At 36.0% G+C, this 19136-nt stretch overlaps 1 protein-coding gene across 3 annotated transcripts in view; it reads right to left on the bottom strand.

Moving 5' to 3' along the window:
* PALLD (palladin, cytoskeletal associated protein) overlaps positions 1 to 19136 on the bottom strand; it is a 206732-nt gene that overhangs the window by 109033 nt on the left and 78563 nt on the right. For all 3 annotated transcript variants that reach the window (XM_035890899.1, XM_009635319.2, XM_009635320.2), the window contains 7 exons: positions 17557 to 17623; positions 16918 to 17023; positions 15907 to 15981; positions 14087 to 14228; positions 13779 to 13802; positions 4774 to 4893; positions 3642 to 3981 (listed from right to left, as the gene is read on the bottom strand). In XM_035890899.1, the coding sequence (XP_035746792.1) occupies positions 3642 to 3981; positions 4774 to 4893; positions 13779 to 13802; positions 14087 to 14228; positions 15907 to 15981; positions 16918 to 17023; positions 17557 to 17623 (874 nt within the window). The remainder of the gene's footprint in view (positions 1 to 3641; positions 3982 to 4773; positions 4894 to 13778; positions 13803 to 14086; positions 14229 to 15906; positions 15982 to 16917; positions 17024 to 17556; positions 17624 to 19136) is intronic.

Raw genomic sequence — 19136 nt, 5'->3', positions numbered from 1 at the left:
GATATAAGGAAGAAATTCTTTACAATGAGGGTGGTGAAACACTGGAACAGGTTGCCCAGAGAGGTGGTGGAGGCCCCATCCCTGGAAGCATTCAAGGCCAGGTTGGATGGGGCTCTGAGCAACCTGATCTAGTTAGTGGTGTCCCTGCTCACTGCAGGGGGGTTGGACTAGATGACCTCTGGGGGTCCCTTCCAACCCAAAACATTCTATGATTCTACGATTCTAAGTTCAATATAAAGCAAATTGCTAGCAGAAAGATCAGGGTAAGTGTAATTTCAATGATGAGTGAAAAATATTGAAATAAACATTTTAATAAAGGGCATAAAAGACATTCTAGAAATGACTGCATCTTTGCAAAAACGTCTGAGGCATCGACTACAAAATAGAAGAAACCATGAAAGAAAACTCAGCTGCTGAGGAGTGGAGACTGAAGTGACAAATAATTCAGTTCAAGAAATAGTATCACTTTCACAACTAGTATGAACACAAGTGGTTTTAGATAAGGAAGTTCCATCAGCTCACACAGCAGTGACTTTGATACCTATCAAGCAGATTAACTCTTATTGTTAAGAAATAATTTTAATTATAATCTCATCTTTTCCTTACTAATGTACATATAAACGGCTCAATATCTTTTTAATTGTGTTTATGATTAATTTATTCTGTGTATTATGTAAGAAACTAAGACTTTTGAATACATTTAAAAAAACCCAAAATCTCAGAAAAAACCAAGAAATAATATAGCCATGCCTATTGAGGGAAATACTAATTATCAACATCTTCATAAACGGCAAGAAATTATATCTTAACACTTTTTGCTTTTAACAGGTATTCTTTTTACAAAATTAATACCTGCCTTTCATTTTCACTGCAAAAAAAAAAACCAAAACATTGTAAAGAAGAACCTGGTGAGACAGAATTCAGGAATTCTGCCCATTCATCTTCTTCATGGCATGCATATGTATGCCCATGAAGAATACTACTGCTCACAATATTGTAATGAAAAAAATGTTGATCATTCTACAGAGGTAGGTATTGCTGTACTAATTTTAAAGGTGTCAAACACGTCACTTCTTACTGCTTTCTTTTGAGTTTATGTTAATAGATTAACTATAGAAAGAAGGCTATCAATATCTACAGTTGCCAGACTAAGGCAACAACTAACATTATGGCTTAAGGATTACTTAACTTCAGTGTCTGCAACCACAAACTGAGCATTATGTAGAGCTTTAAAAACACTTTTCAAGCCTGAAAACAACTACAGTAACTCTCTGTAGCATGCCAGCTCTTGCATTGGACTGAATTGTGGTAAATCATTATTTATAGGTGTTGATTACAGATGCATTGCCAAGGTGCAAATGTATTTCATACTTCAAGAAGGTACTCAGTCTCTCCTTGTTAAAGTAAAAAAAAAAAAACCCAAACCAAAAAAACCCACAACAACCCAACAAACCAAAACCGGCCCATAATTCCCAAACTCTTTGCGAATACTTTCAGTGTTTGGTGAATAAATTATTTTCAGGGAGCTCACAGATAAACCTGTTAAGTTATTTATGACTTAAGATAAGCTTGAAATGGTTCATTAGGAAATTTAATATCACTCAGTCTTCATCAAAAATAAAACTCACTAATGCTAGTCAGAAGCTTCAAGCTTTCTACATAGCCAACATTACTTTAAATTTTTAAATAATTTAAAAAAAATAGGTTTTAATAAACATGTTTGCTGTTATGCCATTTCTAAAACATGCTGCTCCTATCACCAAATACTAATACTCTACGGACAGATACAACTCCATAGTGGACTTCTCTTCAAGAGGGATCACTCTCATGGTTGAGATAGCTACTTTAGTACTCAGATAATTTTAATGCGATTATTTTGTTAGTTTTGACTTGGAATGCAGTTACTTAAATGCTGAAAGCTGATTTTAAGTCTCTGCAGCCAGACATTTCTTTTTCTCCTCCTGTTATCACCTTTCTCCTTTCTTATGCCATCACTATGCAGTTGGGAGCAAAATACTTGGCTGAGGGGAAGGCAAAATTTTAATTTCTGACAGCAGCATAGACTGATACTGGCTTTGGCCAAGCAAAACATGTATCTTGACTGCAATCAAGATCAGTCTCTCGCACATCAGGTGTTGTTAATGGCAAAATATAGGACTCAAGTGCAATTGCACTAGGGATTCCAAGTAATCAATTTGGACACCAGCAACTGAAAGGATTCTTGTAATAGCATCCCTCTCACATCACTGTATACAATGTTCACCTCTGTTTATATGTTGACTCCATGTTTATAAACAACTTTTTGACAAGTAGCAGTGAACATTATACAATAGGAATTCTATTACACAGCCTTCACTGCTTTATCTAAGGCAACCTCACTTCTGGGAAAGAAAGCTCTGGGGTGAAATTTGATTGTACTGCTCTGCTGGAACTGCTGTCTCCTTTCTTCACAAATGGTTCTTACAATAAGTGTGCTGGGTACAGCACCATCTGACTCACTCCACACCACGTATCACCTGCAAGTTGCCATCCTCAGCAACATCCCTCCCATACATGCAATCACCACCATATATGCTCTTCTTTCTCCACTGTCTTCCTACCTTTTCCACTCCTCCCTTCTTTTCTACAGTTGTCAGAGACTGCTTAGAATGACAAAAAGCAACAGAAAGAAAAAAGTGGTGAGTGCAGAAAGGGAACCCTGCTGGCTTGCTGCCTCAAGCGTGTATACTTGTGTGTTTAAAATCAGTACATGATCGCTAAAAGAAGAGCATATTTTATATTTTGGAAGTCATCCTGTGAAAACATGTAATTAAGCAAATGACCTTGCTAAGCTTGAAGACCGTATGTGATGCTGCTTCTTCAACATATTTTTGTAATTAATAATCCCTTCCGATATTGATGCAAATGAAATAAAATATATTTTAGTTCTTTCATCAGGCTCCAAAAATTCTTGAGGAAGATGGAAAAGAGAAGGCCGCACAATGCTAAAATCAAGCTATAAGTTAACAGTCAGCATAAGATCATCACTCTTGTATAAGTGCGGTATCATCTCTAACATAAGGTAAAAGTGTTACTACAATTTTTTTCCACTTTTTTCTCTCTCCCCTCCTTGAGTTTTTCATTTTCAGTTATAAAAGAGACATTGTAATCTGTCCGACAGCAAAATGAGTTAGATGTTATATACAAACAATGTAAGAAATACTGCAAACATTGCACACCTGAATGTCCACTGACTACAGAAACCCAAGAACACTCAGAATAAAGAGAGCTAACCGGTGTTGAAAAAGGAATAGCATCCAAGAATCCCAGGCCACCATGTCATTTAGGTACAGCGACTAAGAATAAAAAGCACAGAGCAACAGCCACTACCACTTATTTATTTTTTGTGTCTTTATCTTAAATCTTTCTATAGAATTTTGTATATATAATGCACTTCCCTTTCACATAGTACTATGTGACAGAGCACAGTGCTTTCTTGTATTCAGCTCTTTGGGACATAAATCACAGCAGTAAGATTGTTCAAGGGACAGGCACAGTCATTGTCTATTATTTGTCTAACACTAAATTGCTCCAAGAAAAAAATTGCTTTCAACAAATATCAAGTTTATAGGAAAAGCAAACAAACAAAAAAAAATACTCACAGTTTTGGTTTGGCAAGCACAGGTGGTGGCTCCTTCGTGGGTGAAAGCAAGACAGCTGGAGGCGGGATGGATTTACCACCATTTGGCTTCTTAATCATTCCATTTACTTCGTGAATGGGATGGATGCCATTTGTTTTTTCCTCAGATGAATTGAGCTGTAGTTGAAGGGCTGTCACGCCAGATCTCAACTCAGTGTTGTTTGCTTGGTGGTTCTCTGTATCTTTCTTAGGAAGAAGCTCAAGAGAGCTGATTTCAACTGGAGGAAGTGGTGGGAAATGATGGAAATCATCACTGTTGGATTCTCTTGTCAGTGATTCATGACTAGAGCTTTCTGAGTTGGCTAAAAGAAATCAAAAAGAATGTCTCTCTGAGAAGTCATAGACAAAGTACATGGTACATACATGCTGTACTTTCAGGTTTTTTAAAGGTGAGATCTCTTTGGTTCTGTGCAGATGCTTTTCTAGACCTCCTGTTGATAATTTGTGCTGAATTAGATACATGACTGGCTATTCATTTGCTTACTCTGCTCCACGCAAAAGGCACAATAAGGAATCTTATGGATCCCTTTAAATCTGTTCCAGGAATCCAGCCACTGAGATTAACAGGTACTATGGGACAGCAACATCTGAAACAGCATTTCCTCTTCCTGGAGTCTCAGCATCACTTAAGAAAAAATTATTTAAAAATATTGAAGCATGTATATATACATGGCATATTTGCAATAGCAGATAGGTTAGCACATTCCACAACAGTATGTATGTAAACATATTACAAAACTAAACATTCCATGTCACTTTTTTATTTTACAAAAGGCTTATGACACCTTTGGTAGCATAATTTCATCTGCTTTCATTTTGCCTCTGCTGCCATCTAGTCCCAGAACCTTAATGTTTAAAAATCTGCCAGGCTTGTGGCAGACACTTTAAAAACGTATTTTACATGACTAAAAATATTGAACTAGAAAATAAGCCAATAAAAACATTCAGTTTGCTTTATATGAATGCTCTGAGGTTGACAAGACCCCTGTCTTACAGCAGCCCTTTTCTACAAGAGAAGCAGACTGATAACTTCACAGGTAAATTAATTATCTAAGATCTATGGTTAAAAATTCCTCTTTCCCGTCGTCACATACCTGAGCAGACAGTTAGTTGTGCACTGCTTGTTACTGAGCCATGTTCGTTTGTTGCTGTGCATATGAAAAGTCCTGAATCTTCAGGAAAAGTTTCTGCAATTACAAGGGTACATATCTCTTCTAGAAACAAACAGAAAAAAAAAAGCGCATCATAAACTATTCAAAGTAATGTAATGTTTTTGCATTGTATGTTAGAAGGACACCAGAGAAATGCTAGGAGAAATGCAGAAGAGCTTTTGGCATAAATGGTTTTAATCAAAATCACTTTGTATTTAAAACAAGTAAATTTACCATGCTAAGTTTTCAAAGGGGGCCTGTCGACCTGTAATTTTGCAACCGCAAGTCTGTGCAGTCATTTTATACGTTCAATATCTTCATTTTTACGCAGGATAGTACTAATTCATACAAATCAATGTACGGTTTCCATACACAATGAATACTTGCAAGCTCTTTTTGGGTCTCTAAATAACACCACCAATATCAATGTCACATCATTCCTTCTTTCCCTGAAGTTTTCTGTATTTAATGCAGCATTTCAGATCAAACCCCATTCCTAGTAAAACTATAAAGTATTTTGTCATCACTTCCAATTAAGTTTTCTGTATAAACTGACCAGAACTAAAAACTCTGGATGCATAAATATTCCCCTTATGCAGAGTTTGGGAAGATAATTCCTCTCTCTGCACAGTAGTGAAAATGGATACATTGAAAATACAGGACAAAACAGCATCCTCAGAAACTCTTCAGAATACTGTGACACAGACATATTCTGTGGCTGTTTGAACTTTGTTCATGCTACTTTGATATGCCATAGTGTATGTTTTGATTACACCAGGGCCTCAGTCAGAACACTTGTATGAAGGCTGGACTGTTCATATTTCAGGTTGCATCTTACAGTAATGTTTTCTAAATCAATTCCATCCATTTATAATGGGCACATTTAATTATCTGGGCATATTTTTTCCAGATTCTTTAAAGAAGTCACTTAATTTTATCTCTGCCTGTAATGGTATTCTGATCTTTTTAAAAATTCACAGTATAGCTAGTCTAAATAATCCTAGTGTGTATACAACATACCTAGATAATTTTAGACCTGGACAATGCTACATCATGGGTGTTCTTAATTAATTAGGAGTTTCTTTTGCTTATGCTCATTTTCTAGTCTCAAAATCAAAGCAGGGAAGTTTTATAGAAATCAGTTTCGTAAAAAAAACCAAGCCGAAACATTTTGCATATTGGACATTGACATGGAATCCCACATATGACAAAATCAATGGAATTTAGCTAATAAAAACAAACTGAAAAGTGAGGAAAAATATTTCAGACTCCAAGAAGTTTCACATGAAAATTATTCTGTAGAAGAGTTTCACTTTTAGTTCAAAGAAGGAAAACATTTTCTGATAGTTCTTTTCGTTTTTCTTTCCTAGTTTTCATTCTGGAACAGCAGACCACTGTCTCGTTTAGACAGTTAACAGGAAAAGTTATGGAATTTTTCCAGTTATAAATGACAATCTATCCAAAAACTTCCTGTGCTGGAAATGGGCTAAAAGTGAATGTCTAACTAAAGATTTGGCACAGAGCTGTTTTTCAGACAGCAGAACATGCTTTTTTTTTGGCAACACAAACCAGTCATTCTGTGTAGTTGCAAGAGGCATGTCTGGCAATACTGTAGCACGTTGGATCTTATCTGACCCAGATGAAGATTAATGACTCATGAAAGGTCTTATCAGGAAAGTAATGGGTAACACAAGCTAGTTTTTGAACTACTGAGATCAGCTTTTTTTAGAGTCTTGGTGTGTCATAAGCAGTTGAAGCTGTACTGTTAACCACACATGCATACTCCGGGATTGAACTGACTCTGGGGATGCCATCCGATACACGCAGCATACTAGTTTCCTGTTCATTTAACAGCAGAATTCTGAAAGGTGGGTATTTCAGGACTGCAAAAGAAAATCATTCCCACTGTCCTGAGAACTGCTGTTTGAATAAGGGCAAAGGTACTACAAAATATAACAACCAGCTGTTTGGAAAATTCCTATTTTCCAAACAGCAGAGTTAATTTATGCATAACATTCTCCCAGTTTTTTAAGTATGTAAAATGATCACATGAGAAAGGCTGATCTTCAGTGATAAAAGAATTCTAATGGATTCTACCATGATGCAGTTTGTTTACTGAAGCGGTATATTTGAAAATTATACATGGTAAATTGTAGTAATCCTTGTAGAAGAAATTGAAAGTAAATTAGTGATGAAAATAATCAGTTTGCAACACAGTCTTCTCAGCGGGATGAACAAACTACAACACGTTTGTGATCAATCATGAGAAAACTGGGTGTTTACCCAGTTTATGAAAACATAAAAAAACCCCTAAGAACTAATCAAAAGGTAGCTTGGGCAAAAAGCATCTGCAAACAACACATTGCCATGGTCTTTATTCATTTTTTTCCCCCCAAACCAAGAGTCACTGACCTCCAGGTCCTTGCTAAAACGCTTACTACTGTGGAAATAAAATACTAATTTGACAAAAGAAACGTTCTTTAAACATTTTCATTACACACTCTGAATACATAGTACTATGAGTATTTTTCTAGCTTTACATCCTGACTTATGTAATTATTTTTCTTTCTGTTACTGTGCTAAGTGGAATCTGGTGATTTGAGGTAAATAATGTCTGTACTACTTTCCAGCAATCATCAGCTGACAAATAATTTCATCACAAAAATGCGTTCCAGAAAGCAGCTCTGAAATGCTGTTCTCAGGGCCTTAAAGCATATTTAACACTTGACTAAATGAATACAAAAGCATTCTGTTCACTGAAACACGTAAAATGTTTAGGCATGCAAGTACTTGACTATTTTGTCAGTTATTTAGAAAGAAAGATTACATTTTACAGAGTAATCCTTTCCCCTTATGGTTCGTGAGTCTATTCGGAAGAATAATCTTTGGTAAGACAGAAAACTGTTGCATTTAACAAATATCATCCCTGGCAATTGGTTCTTCCCTCTGCACCTTCTTCTCCAAATGTGATCATTAGTGATCATTAGCTTCCTCCACTGTAACACACACACAGTCCTGGGAAATACATACAGTCTTTTATCAGTAGTTGTTCATTACGATGCAATGAACAGAGCTATTTCTATAGATGTAGGTTCAGTGCTGTAAGTTTTCTGCTACACAAAGACTGCGGGTAGTCACAGTGGTGGTTTACTAGTAAAAAATCCAACAAAACACAACCCTGCCATCTTGTAAACAACTTGTCTCTGATTCTCCCCTCTTGTTCCCCTATCCATCAGATATTTAATTACAGTCTAAAGGCAAAGCAATATACCCATCGGGTAACTTCTCATTTAGGTATTTGTGCATCTTTTATATAAGAAAATGGGGAAGTGTGGAAATAGAGAACTGAATATGCAGAGTAGCATATTGGTATTGATGTAGCATGTATATTGATGGTAGTGTTGCAGACCTGGAGATGCCTTAACTAGCAATAACACAATGAAAAAAGTATTTAATTTACCTGTTTCTGATGATCACTATTGTATACACCTTTACCCAGTAAGGCAACAGTTCTGGCTTAATTAATAGGCTTTATGCCACTCAAGAAATCAAGAAGCAAATTTTTAAAGGATATACAGAACTGACGTATGTTTCAGGGTGTCTCAAACAGCACTAACAATACTGAGAAGAAAACTGAACAACAGTTCAGGAAATGTGATTGTGGGCAATATAATGCAGTTTTAGAGTAGAGAACCTAGGTTACAGCATATGTAATCCATACCCAACATGGCTGCTATTTAGCCAGTTAAGGTACAATAAATAGGTATACTGCTATGGCAGCATGGACTTTAGTCCCTAAAGCAGTGTTCAAGTTTGAGAAGAAATTATGCCATTTAGCAGGGTCAAGGAAAAGTTTATGCTAAAGCTTTCACTAAAGCAGTTATGATGCTGTAGATGCCTAAGTCAACTAGTTTGAAATTGTCAGGTGTATACATCAAATCTGAAATCAATGTATTTAGCAATGTAACTGTGATGATTAATGTACCCCAATAAGCTTTAAACATTTACAATTGAAGAGGAATACCAGCAATTTTTTTACATCACACAGTAGAAAAAAAGATCAGAGGTTTACTTTGAATTTGGAAGCATCAACAAGTAAGGACAGTCATAGCAGACTTCAGATGGGGTCACTGACAGGACCACAATTCTATAGGTAACTTGGGAGCGCAGAGTATAATTGAAAATGTGACCAACAACCAATAGCACATAGGTTGATCAGACCACCTTTAATGAAGGATAATTTTAGCTTATTTTCAGTTTTTCTTTTCATTTGGCATTTTGAGCTAATTGGAGATTGCTCTCTTCAAGCCCTTCTTTGCAATGAAAAAAGGGAGACAGACTCTTAGTCATAATTCTTTTGTCTTCACTAAAAAATGCAAGGATCCAACATGCAGCTGACCTACTGAAGTTTCTGTGTTTGAATTTCATCAGATATCAGGGGGCTGCTTTTCTTGGTGTAGGTAGGCAGTAAGGATTTTTGTAACATTTGCCATATATTTTCAGTTTCAAACATTATGCAGAAACAGGGAGGGATTTCTTAGGGATTTACTTACTAGAGTTGAAACTCTGGAACACAGCAGCCAAACAGGGAAAAAGAAGTGATGACTATCTTCTGAGATTTTTTTGGTGAACATACACGGTATTGTACTTAGGGAAAAAAAGCATCTCTATGTGGCAATCCCCTGGCAATTTAAGAAAAATTACTTCATATAGTTTTCTTTTTACATGCCGTTAGACAATTGTTCTACTGTAATTCAATACAGTTTGTGGCTGCCTCCAGACAGCTGAGTAATGGTCAAAATATCAACAGCTGGCAAATGACTCCATGGATTTTTCATTCTCAGGCAGCCTGTTCTTTGAAGGATTCAGTCAGTATAAAGTCAAAACATCCAAGAAAGAAGTACAGAGCAGGTAATTTGACAAACTGTGATGTTGGCTTTAAGTAATCTGACTAGCTATTAATTCACAAAGCAGTCTGGAGAGATTTGTGATGCAAACTGATTTCTGTCTAGACAGAAAAAGGAGTGCAAAACACATTAGGGTGGATAGAATATACCCCAAAAAAGTAGCCAAAAAACCCCCCTTGCTTCTTAATTTCTTACCTGTGTGAGTTCATGAAACAGTTTTCTTTTAAATCATTAGTACTGACCTAGCAACGGATAATAAATACTTTATAATGCTCAAAAAAATTGGTTAAGAGCTGGACTTTGGTTGACAACCAGCAATTAAAGTCACACTACAACTTGTTGCAATTTACATAAAACCCCATGGAAGTTGTACACTTGGAAAAATTTTTAGAAATCATGTTCATCTTTCAAAAATTCTAAATACTTATCTAGTATAGGCATGTTTGTTTCGCTATTAATCTTGCACACCTATTCACCGTCTGCACTGCAAGAAATTGTGAATTTGCTTATGAACAATTTCCTCTGCAGGTATCGTTTTTTCTGGCTTCTTAAGAGCGTGAATTGCATCACAAACCAGTACTGTACCTATTATGTTTCCGGTACCCACTCAGCTTCCTATTGTAGAAATTTTAAGATCCTTCATGACATCCTAGAAACCAGTGTTACTTATTACCAGTATTAGTACTAATACAGAGAATACTGCTCATCATTTATGCCAAAGGGAAATTTTGCCCAAAATTTGCTTACAGTCCTTTTGCACGCACAGTCAATTCCTACACAAATAAGGCAATAAGAGTACAGTCTTTAATTATAGTGGAGACTAAGACACTGCATATTATTTAATAAGGCTTAGTAGGAACTCATACATGCACAAATCTTACAGAGATAGTATTCGGCTCAATGAATCTAGGGAGAACAAAAAACCCTTTTATAGGTTTTGGGTAGCAAGAAGGTGCTTATAAATATATATTACAACAGAAGTACAAGCATGAGGGGGGAAAAAAAAAGACTGACTGCTGTCAGGCATTCACTACTGTTATGTCTGTTAAACCTGTCCTGGTTTCGGCTGGGATAGAGCTAATTTTCTTCATAGTAGCTAGCATAGTGCTGTGTTTTGGATTTAGTACCAGAAGAATGTTGATAACACTGATGTTTTCAGCTGTTGCCAAGTAGTGCTCAGATTACTCAAGGACTTTTTGAGCTTCTCCTGCTTGCCCAGGTGCATAACAAGCTGGGAGTACAGCACAGCGGTGAGCAATTGCCTTGTGCCTCATTCGTTTTGTATATTCTGTATATTCTGTTATCATTCTCATTATTACTATTATTATTATTTTCTCTTATTAAACTGTCTTTATCTCAGCCCTCGGCTCTAACCTTTTATTTTCTTTCCGATTCTCTCCCCCATCCCACTGAGGGAGGGGGGGGAGTGAGCGAGCGGCTGCGTGGTGCTGAGTTGCCAGCCGGGTTAAACCACGACAAAACCACAACAATACAGGTACCAAAATAGTATTTTGAGAGGCCTTCTTACTCTTGCCTTGCCACCTACCTTGAAAGTGGTATGAGATACCTTGATATTAAGTAACTTTTCTGTACCTGTGAAACTTCAAGAAATGCACCTTTAATGTAAGGATCCGTTCCCTACTACTCTTTAGAATGCTTCTTCCCAGGGTCTGCAAGCTAACCAGACATGGGAAGGAGAGCATTCAGCACCATCAACATGATGGTGCAGGTATGTGAGAGGGCTGGCAAAGCGATGATCTTTTTGGACTCAGAATCCCACCTTCTATTTCCCATTCAGGTAGCAGTTATGAAAGGAAATTGTTAGCTTTATGAAGTATGATGATTATTCTTACTTATTCCACAGTAATATCTGTACAATAGGCTATACAAACCTTGCAGCTAACAATACTGAAAATTACTTAGTTGTCCATGAAAAAAAAAATCTTCTAGCAAGAGGCATAATACACTATTTCCTTTGTACTCAACTATTCACACAATAGAATTTGAACGTTTTCTCTCAAGTAAACAAGCGCTTCTCCTTTCTACTAGATAACACTGCATTCCTACTCTAAAATATTATGTTCATCTAGCATTATAAATATTTTGCTGCCTAAAGAGGGTGAAGGGATAAAAAAAGATTACCAAAAATAAGCAAACATTATTGATGATTATGAGTTTTGACAGAACAGTTTCAAATTACCTATTAAAAAGAAAAATCCTAAAATATGCTAGTAAATTTAGACTTCATAGAAACTTTTGAGTAAAGTTTCAGTCCTTTCAGACACTTTCTATCATGTTAACGTAGAGAGTGAATGCAGTTCAAGTGATTCTGTAGAAAAGAAGCTCCTAGTAACAGTTAGCTAGATATACTAGGTACTATTCTCATAGTGTTAGTAGACTAAACCTAGAATAGATGTTACTACATGGACTGGAAAAAGTTTCTTGGGAAAGTGGAAAAAAGTCAACCCATTGATGTGATTTTTTTTTTTTTTTAAAGAAATCAAGAAGACAGCAAAGTGGGAGACTTATTTTGTAATATATGTTAGAGGAGAACGTTCCAAGAAAGATACAGAACTGAACATATTTCAACACAAACCTATTCTCCTTTATTTCTTTTCATATCCAAAAGCTTGATATGCTATTGAAACTCTCCTCAAACTGTTTTGTACCGTAACTTAGAATTTTTAAACCTTAAAGTTTGGATTATGATTATAAACTACCTATAGCCCATTGTTAGTACTTGGACGTGTTTAAATTCCTCATTAGAGGTTAATTTGGTTTTCTTCTTTCCTTCACATGACTCACATTTCGAGCCTCCATAAATCAAAACATTCAGTCACATGGATTCTGGGCATCAGCGTTACTAGAGGTGATGCTGCTGCACACCACAATTAATAATATTAACTGTCCAGATAGAGCATACCTCTATGTGTGTATGTATATGTATGATGGTCATGAAGTAAAATAGGTATGTAACAATTCTGTGAAGCAGTAAGACAATTAGTGACCAAGAAAAGCAGAAGCTTCTTCCTTCTTCGCTTTCTCTCCTTTCCGCGAAAGCTAAGAGAAAGCTGCATTTCTCCTGGGATTAACCCTTCACTGCTTTTTCTTAATCCATATCCTCATAGTCACACTGCTACTTTACAAACACCACTCAGCTGTTAAGTCTGTTCTCCCTGCAGTCAAAGACTGCCAATGCAGCCCCTCAAAGTTTAAAACATCCCTGTATTGCTAAGGTCCTTCAGTTCAGAGACACTCTTTGGGAATACTAAGGTCTTAGATAGAAAAATTTTCAGTTTTATCTTTCTTCTCCGTAATCAAAACTCTTGCCAAATTCAAGCATTTTCAAGCACAACCTGCTACCCTCTTAAAGCAAGGCTCAGATTGTATCACAGTCTTCTCTTCTACATGTTGTTTGACTCAGAAACATTAAAGAACAAAGATTTTTAGCCTTTTAGCATCCATTTACTGTTCAAGAAACTACCACAGCATATAATGATATCTGATGGGAAAATGAAGCAGCCAGAAAAAACCTGTAGTTGGAAGAACACTTTTTGCTTGCTGAAATGTAGGACTTTTATCTTGCGAATAGGCTAGAAAAATTCAATGTGCCCTTGGTTTTGAGGATCAGCTTTTGCTTGCATTTAAGAGACTTTACATCTGCCAAGCTAGATTGGCAAAACTAGCATTTAGTGGTTGGGTGTTATGAAACTCTTATGTGTACAATTTGGGTAACGGAATTTTGTGGGATTTGTTCTTTTTCCTCAATAGCATGCAAATTGCTCATTTTCTGAGAATGAAGTTTGCTTCAAATTTAAGCTGCGAGACTCTCCTTGTTGGTCTAAATGGAACTTACTGTTTAACTATTAAAGGAATTGATGTAAAGGACAGTGTAGAGTATGGAAGGTGTGATAAAGAAACATTGTCTTCAAGGGAGTTTCATATTACCAATGCTCAGCAGAAACAGTTTTCTATTTATGGCTTCAGGAAAAACTCAAAGAGCTAGTGAATCAAAAGGTTATTTTTTCATATGATTCTTACCAGGTTCAGTTGCAGATCGTGGCTCTGCATATCACGCCATAAGGAGGGGAAACAAACAAGAAAAGTGGTATTAGAGATTACATTAAGAAACAACAGTATACTGAATGAACATATTATACTGAAATACTGTAGACAAGTACAGAATCTGTTCATGCACATTACAAAATAAGGAAGACCTAAATCATAATTATATAATCACTGAAATGTGAGGAAGAGAGGAGACCATCCACAACTCAATCCTGACAGACTGATTTCATGATCTTTCCCCACCCTGTACAAAAAGTAGCCTCTTCAGATTAATGCCTTACTTTTTTGGAGAACTCTAAAGTCCGGAGAATCTTGAATTTCAATGCCCTGTCGAAACCACTTAACATGAATGGGAGGGAGTCCTCTGACCCTGCATTCCAATACCACGACTTGTCCTTCAGATGCTGTGGAGTTTTGTAGCTCCTGAAATATAACAATCACAATCCAAATGAACCAGGAGCATTTTACATTCTTAAAACCAGTCTTTTCTTCCCTTTGTATTTCAACTTTATTTTATTGTGCCATTACAGTTTTGCAATAGGCATTTTCTGTGAGCTGTATTTTCACTCTGATTAAAGACTGAATAGGTTATTTTCAAATACATTCTTAATATGACCAAAGGTGGAAAAGGCGTAAAAGTATTTAATACCTCAGACCCTCACAAGCAGATAGTTGCAGTCTGACCTTTAATTTTTCATCCTTCTTCCACAAGGTGAAATGAAAATTCTGCAACTAACTACACATTGATTGACTCAGTCCTGAGAGAGTAGCTGTGCTGCTTTCAGGTCAGCCTTTAGAACGTGGAGGTCCTTTTCCTCTGAGCCATTTATAACCAACCAAGCAAAATCAGGTGACATAGATATGATTAGGATGGTATGGATACCTTCTGAGACAGTATTATGGCTATAATAAATTCTTATATACAACTGAAAAATTTCAGGAAAAGTCTAAATCTTTGATGAAGAACTACAGTGAGAGAGGAGAAACACAGTATTTTAAGTTACAGAACTGACAGAAGACAGCCACTATTCTCACCTTTGTTATCCATCTTAAGATTATAAATCAAAAGAGTCTTTTTTACTGTACTGGCTGTCTCATTCCCTTTCCAGTTTATTAATAAAGTTTTAGGCCTTGATGCAGCAAAGCACTTGCAGTTAGGTCTAAGCTCAAGGTTATCCCTAGTTACTATTCACAGATCTCTAGTTAATCAAATACGTAAGAATTTTGTTACATGGAAACTTAAAAATCTTTGGGTTGTTCCCTGAAGTCCGTATAGAAAGAAATTTACATTAGGAGGCTGGATTAAGCAGACCTTTTGTTGTTCATATCTGGTTTGTTTCTTCTGTAATTAAAGTTGTTTTGGTTTGGTATGTCCCAGCTGGCTGAGGGGAGACCTTACTGCCCTCTACAACTACCTGAAAGGAGGTTGTAGGAAGGTTTAAACTGGATATTAGGAAAAATTCCTTCACCAAAAGGGTTGTCAAGACACTGGAACAGGCTGCCCAGGGAAGTGGTCAGTCACAATCCCTGGAGATATTTAAAAGACAGGTAGATGTGGCACTTAGGGCCACGGTTTATTGGTGGGTTTGGCAGCGTTAGGTTTACAGCTGGACTCAATGATCTTAAGGGTCTTTTCCAACTATGCCTTACATTTTAGAAGACATCCCAATGAAGAATATTTGAACTGCTTTTTTAACTAACATACCTGCATGTATTTTCTTCTAAAACAAAGTAAAAAAGCTTGTGTTATTTGTTCTTGCCAGTGGATAAATTATTGTGAATGAGGCTTTATCATGACTATGATGTGTAGTTGGTGCCTACCTTGTTTTATTTTACAAAAATTTCTCAATGGAGACAGTCATGTACATAAGACAAACACATACAGAGTATTCATATAATTCTACTAGTGATTTTAATAGGATAGAATGCATAAGAACTTCATTGTTGCATTGGAAAAGTATTTTCTAAGAAAGTCATTAACAATGAAAAGGATAATGAAAAGTAAAGCTTTTAACACAACCAAACATTCCTGCATTAGGATATATCATTTTGATATTTCCTTCTGGAATATGATATAAAAATCATGATGGATAAAACATACCTTTGTAAAAATGGGTGGAGAATAAATAGGCTTGGGTCCATCCAGACGGTGCAGATATGAAGTAGGGCTTTGAACCTGCAAAGCAATGCAACAATGCTATAAAATGGAAAGAATATTGGTATCAATAATATGGCCTGTATATACCTGTGCAATAATGCAAACTCTAAGATGCACAATCTTATTACAGCGTTCTCGTTCTAGCACACTTCTTGAGTGACATCACTATTTCACATCTATTATATTTCTGAATGTAAAGATGTAAGCTTTAAAGGCTTCTATACATCCCATGAGAATTTTGTATCCAACTGTCTTTGCCTTGAAGTATTTTGAGAGTTTGACTCTTGATAATATCATTCAGGTAAGTCCTTTGCACAGAAGTGGTTTTGCCTCTCCTGTTATTAAATCCCTTGACTAATGTAATAATAAATAAACCCAGGTACCTAAAAGCTTATCAAGGTTAGCAAAAGAAGGGGAAAGTATTTACCGTATAGAGTCTAACAGATTTTTATTTTATTTGTATTTTATGATTTATATGCAAACTCTAAGTCATCCACAGTGGCATTAAAACTTAGTATAAACTAATGAAAATTGATTTTCTACATTTAAATTCTTGACAGTAAAATATAATTTTCCCAAAAAGGCACAGGAATATTTAATTTAACAACAAAATTAAAAACTTTTGCTAAAAATATTGTAGGCATTCATTTGTATTACATTCTTTTGGAATTGGAACAAGTCACTATTAAGTCATATACTCTGTAATTTTCATCATCATCAGGTCTGTCAGCTGCTTACATGCTGTGTTGATACACACTGTGTAAGAATCCATATGTATATTTAGTTTTATGCCCCATTCACTAGATATATACTTAATTTCTTTAAATTGTCATTCTTAATATAATAACGTAAGTTTATAAATTCCTCAAGATGACAGAATTTTTCAGTACTTACAAATTCTGAAATCAAATTTAAAATGCTTTTACTAATTCAGAAATTGTTGTCTAAAAATACCTGCTGACTGGGCACAGAGATAGGTTGAATTACAGCTGTGGTGACTCCAGACTTTGGTGTAGAAGATCCTATTGTCAAGGAAACTGAGGTGGTTTTCTTTTGGGCCCTGAAAAAAAAGGAGACAGCAAGCACTTTATAAGATCTGAAATCAGAATATAGTAGTTTCTAACCAATAAGCCACCTTGTATTTTCTACATCTTTAAATATGTCATTATCAGCTGAAAAGATCAACATCGGAGGAATTGTGAATAGAACACAATCTTTGGCTAATTTACACTTTCACACCCAATAAAAAGTACTGATTTAAGATAAAAACTAAAATGTATTTTGTTTCTTTAATTGTAGGCGTCTGCATGTTTTATTTTGGAGGCACAGGGCTGGGTGATTACAAATGAAGATTTGGTTAACTTAAAGTTACATATTCAGATAGAAAAGTTGATATCAACAAAAGAGTTGTCAGTGTAGGACCAGACTTCTCTGACAGCACAAGCATGTTAATACAATCTACAGTTATAATACTACACAATTATATCACATGAGAGAATAAGAAAAGACATATAACCCAGATGCTTATTCATACTTTCCAGTGTCCCTTATTGAGAACGTTTACACATGATTGCTTTTACTTTGCACACTTACTGTGGCATAGCTCCAGATTTTGATTGGAAAATTAAACTTTCACTCTCTGAGTCTGTGGAACTGGCACCTGGAAAATAAAGTATTTTCAATAATCTGATATCCTTTTACTGATTTATTTAATGTTTAAATTCCAAAGAAAAAACTATGCTACTTTTGCATTTCACTTCAAGGGTTGAGAATTTTCAGTAACAAACTACTGCAGGTTTTATCTGATAAAGATTGTAACTATGTTCTTCTGACAGTTACAGAAATGATAACCATGCCAATTTAATTGCAAACTGTTTTCCCTAGGCTCTTAGCCGCCTTCATTCATATTGAAGCAAATATGGCCAAAAAAGAAAAAAAAATGCTGACTACTGTTACTCTACTGGAAATGTATTATTTTATTTACTTGAATGTTAAAACTTAAAGCTTAAGCAAACATATGGCTTTTACACAGATAACAAATCTTCAATCTTAAGTACGAATACCTCAGTATAGCAAGATGTTTGCAGACTAAACTTGCTACCCATGATCTCCACAGTTCAGACTATTTATATTAACCTATGCATAACGTTTATGTACTAGTATTTCTTGCCAGTGCAAGTCTTGATATCGTGTATGTGTTTGGCAATACCCTGGACTCACTTAAGGAAAAAGAAATATGAAAGCATTTATTCCCTTTCTTTTTATTTTTCCTAACTGTTACTTCACGCATTTTTTCTAGACATTTATGCAGTACATATTATTCCTGGAAGGATTTGTGCATACATATGGATAGCTGTATTTATAATACAAATCATAAGCAATCCATAATCGATATGCATAGTATAGTATAGACTAGTTCCAATGAAACAGCTTGGACTGAGGCACCTAAGAACCCTATTTATTTGCAAAGCTTAGACTACAAAAATCAAAGCAACAAGTAGTAAAGATGAGAAGAAAGAAGCAATGACAAGTCAGAAAAGTGGGTCTACATGAAAGTATTTCTCATGAGCAAAGGATAATTGGGTCTTGCGTGGCTGGGCCTGCTACACAGAAGAAAGTATGAGGCATCAGTGTCATCAAGACTGTTAACGTACAAAGCAGTGCTTGTGTGACAATTTGATTTCCTTAAAGACCATAGGGGTGGAGCCTAATGACTTGTACAATTCTCTCTCTTTCAAAGGTACATGTTGTAAAACTTCCTGATAGCACTTCCATACAGTAAGACTTCGACAGATCTCAAAAAAGAAATTGTTTTATTCACTGTATCTCTCTACCTAGCTGTTTCTTTTTTAGTGTTGTTTCTGTTATTACAACTTCACACAGTATTATATATTTGTACTATACCCGAGTGTTACTGTAATCATGCTTACTTCTGTAAAGAAAAGGTTATTCCAGTGGTGGGCAGAGACACTGGGCAATACAGACAGACTCAATCTATTAACACGTGGCTCCACGACTGGTGTCGCCACCACAACTTTGGGTTCTTTGACCATGGGATGGCCTACACGGCACCGGGCTTGCTGGCGTCAAATAGGAGCCAGCTTTCTCAAAAGGGGAAGAGGGTCTTTGCCCAGGAGCTTGCGGGGCTCATTGACAGGGCTTTAAACTAGATG

The sequence above is a fragment of the Egretta garzetta genome, unplaced genomic scaffold (assembly GCF_000687185.1).
Source record: "Egretta garzetta isolate BGI_Z169 unplaced genomic scaffold, ASM68718v1 scaffold593, whole genome shotgun sequence".
NCBI lineage: Eukaryota > Metazoa > Chordata > Aves > Pelecaniformes > Ardeidae > Egretta > Egretta garzetta.
This window is presented reverse-complemented; position numbering and strand designations above follow the sequence as displayed.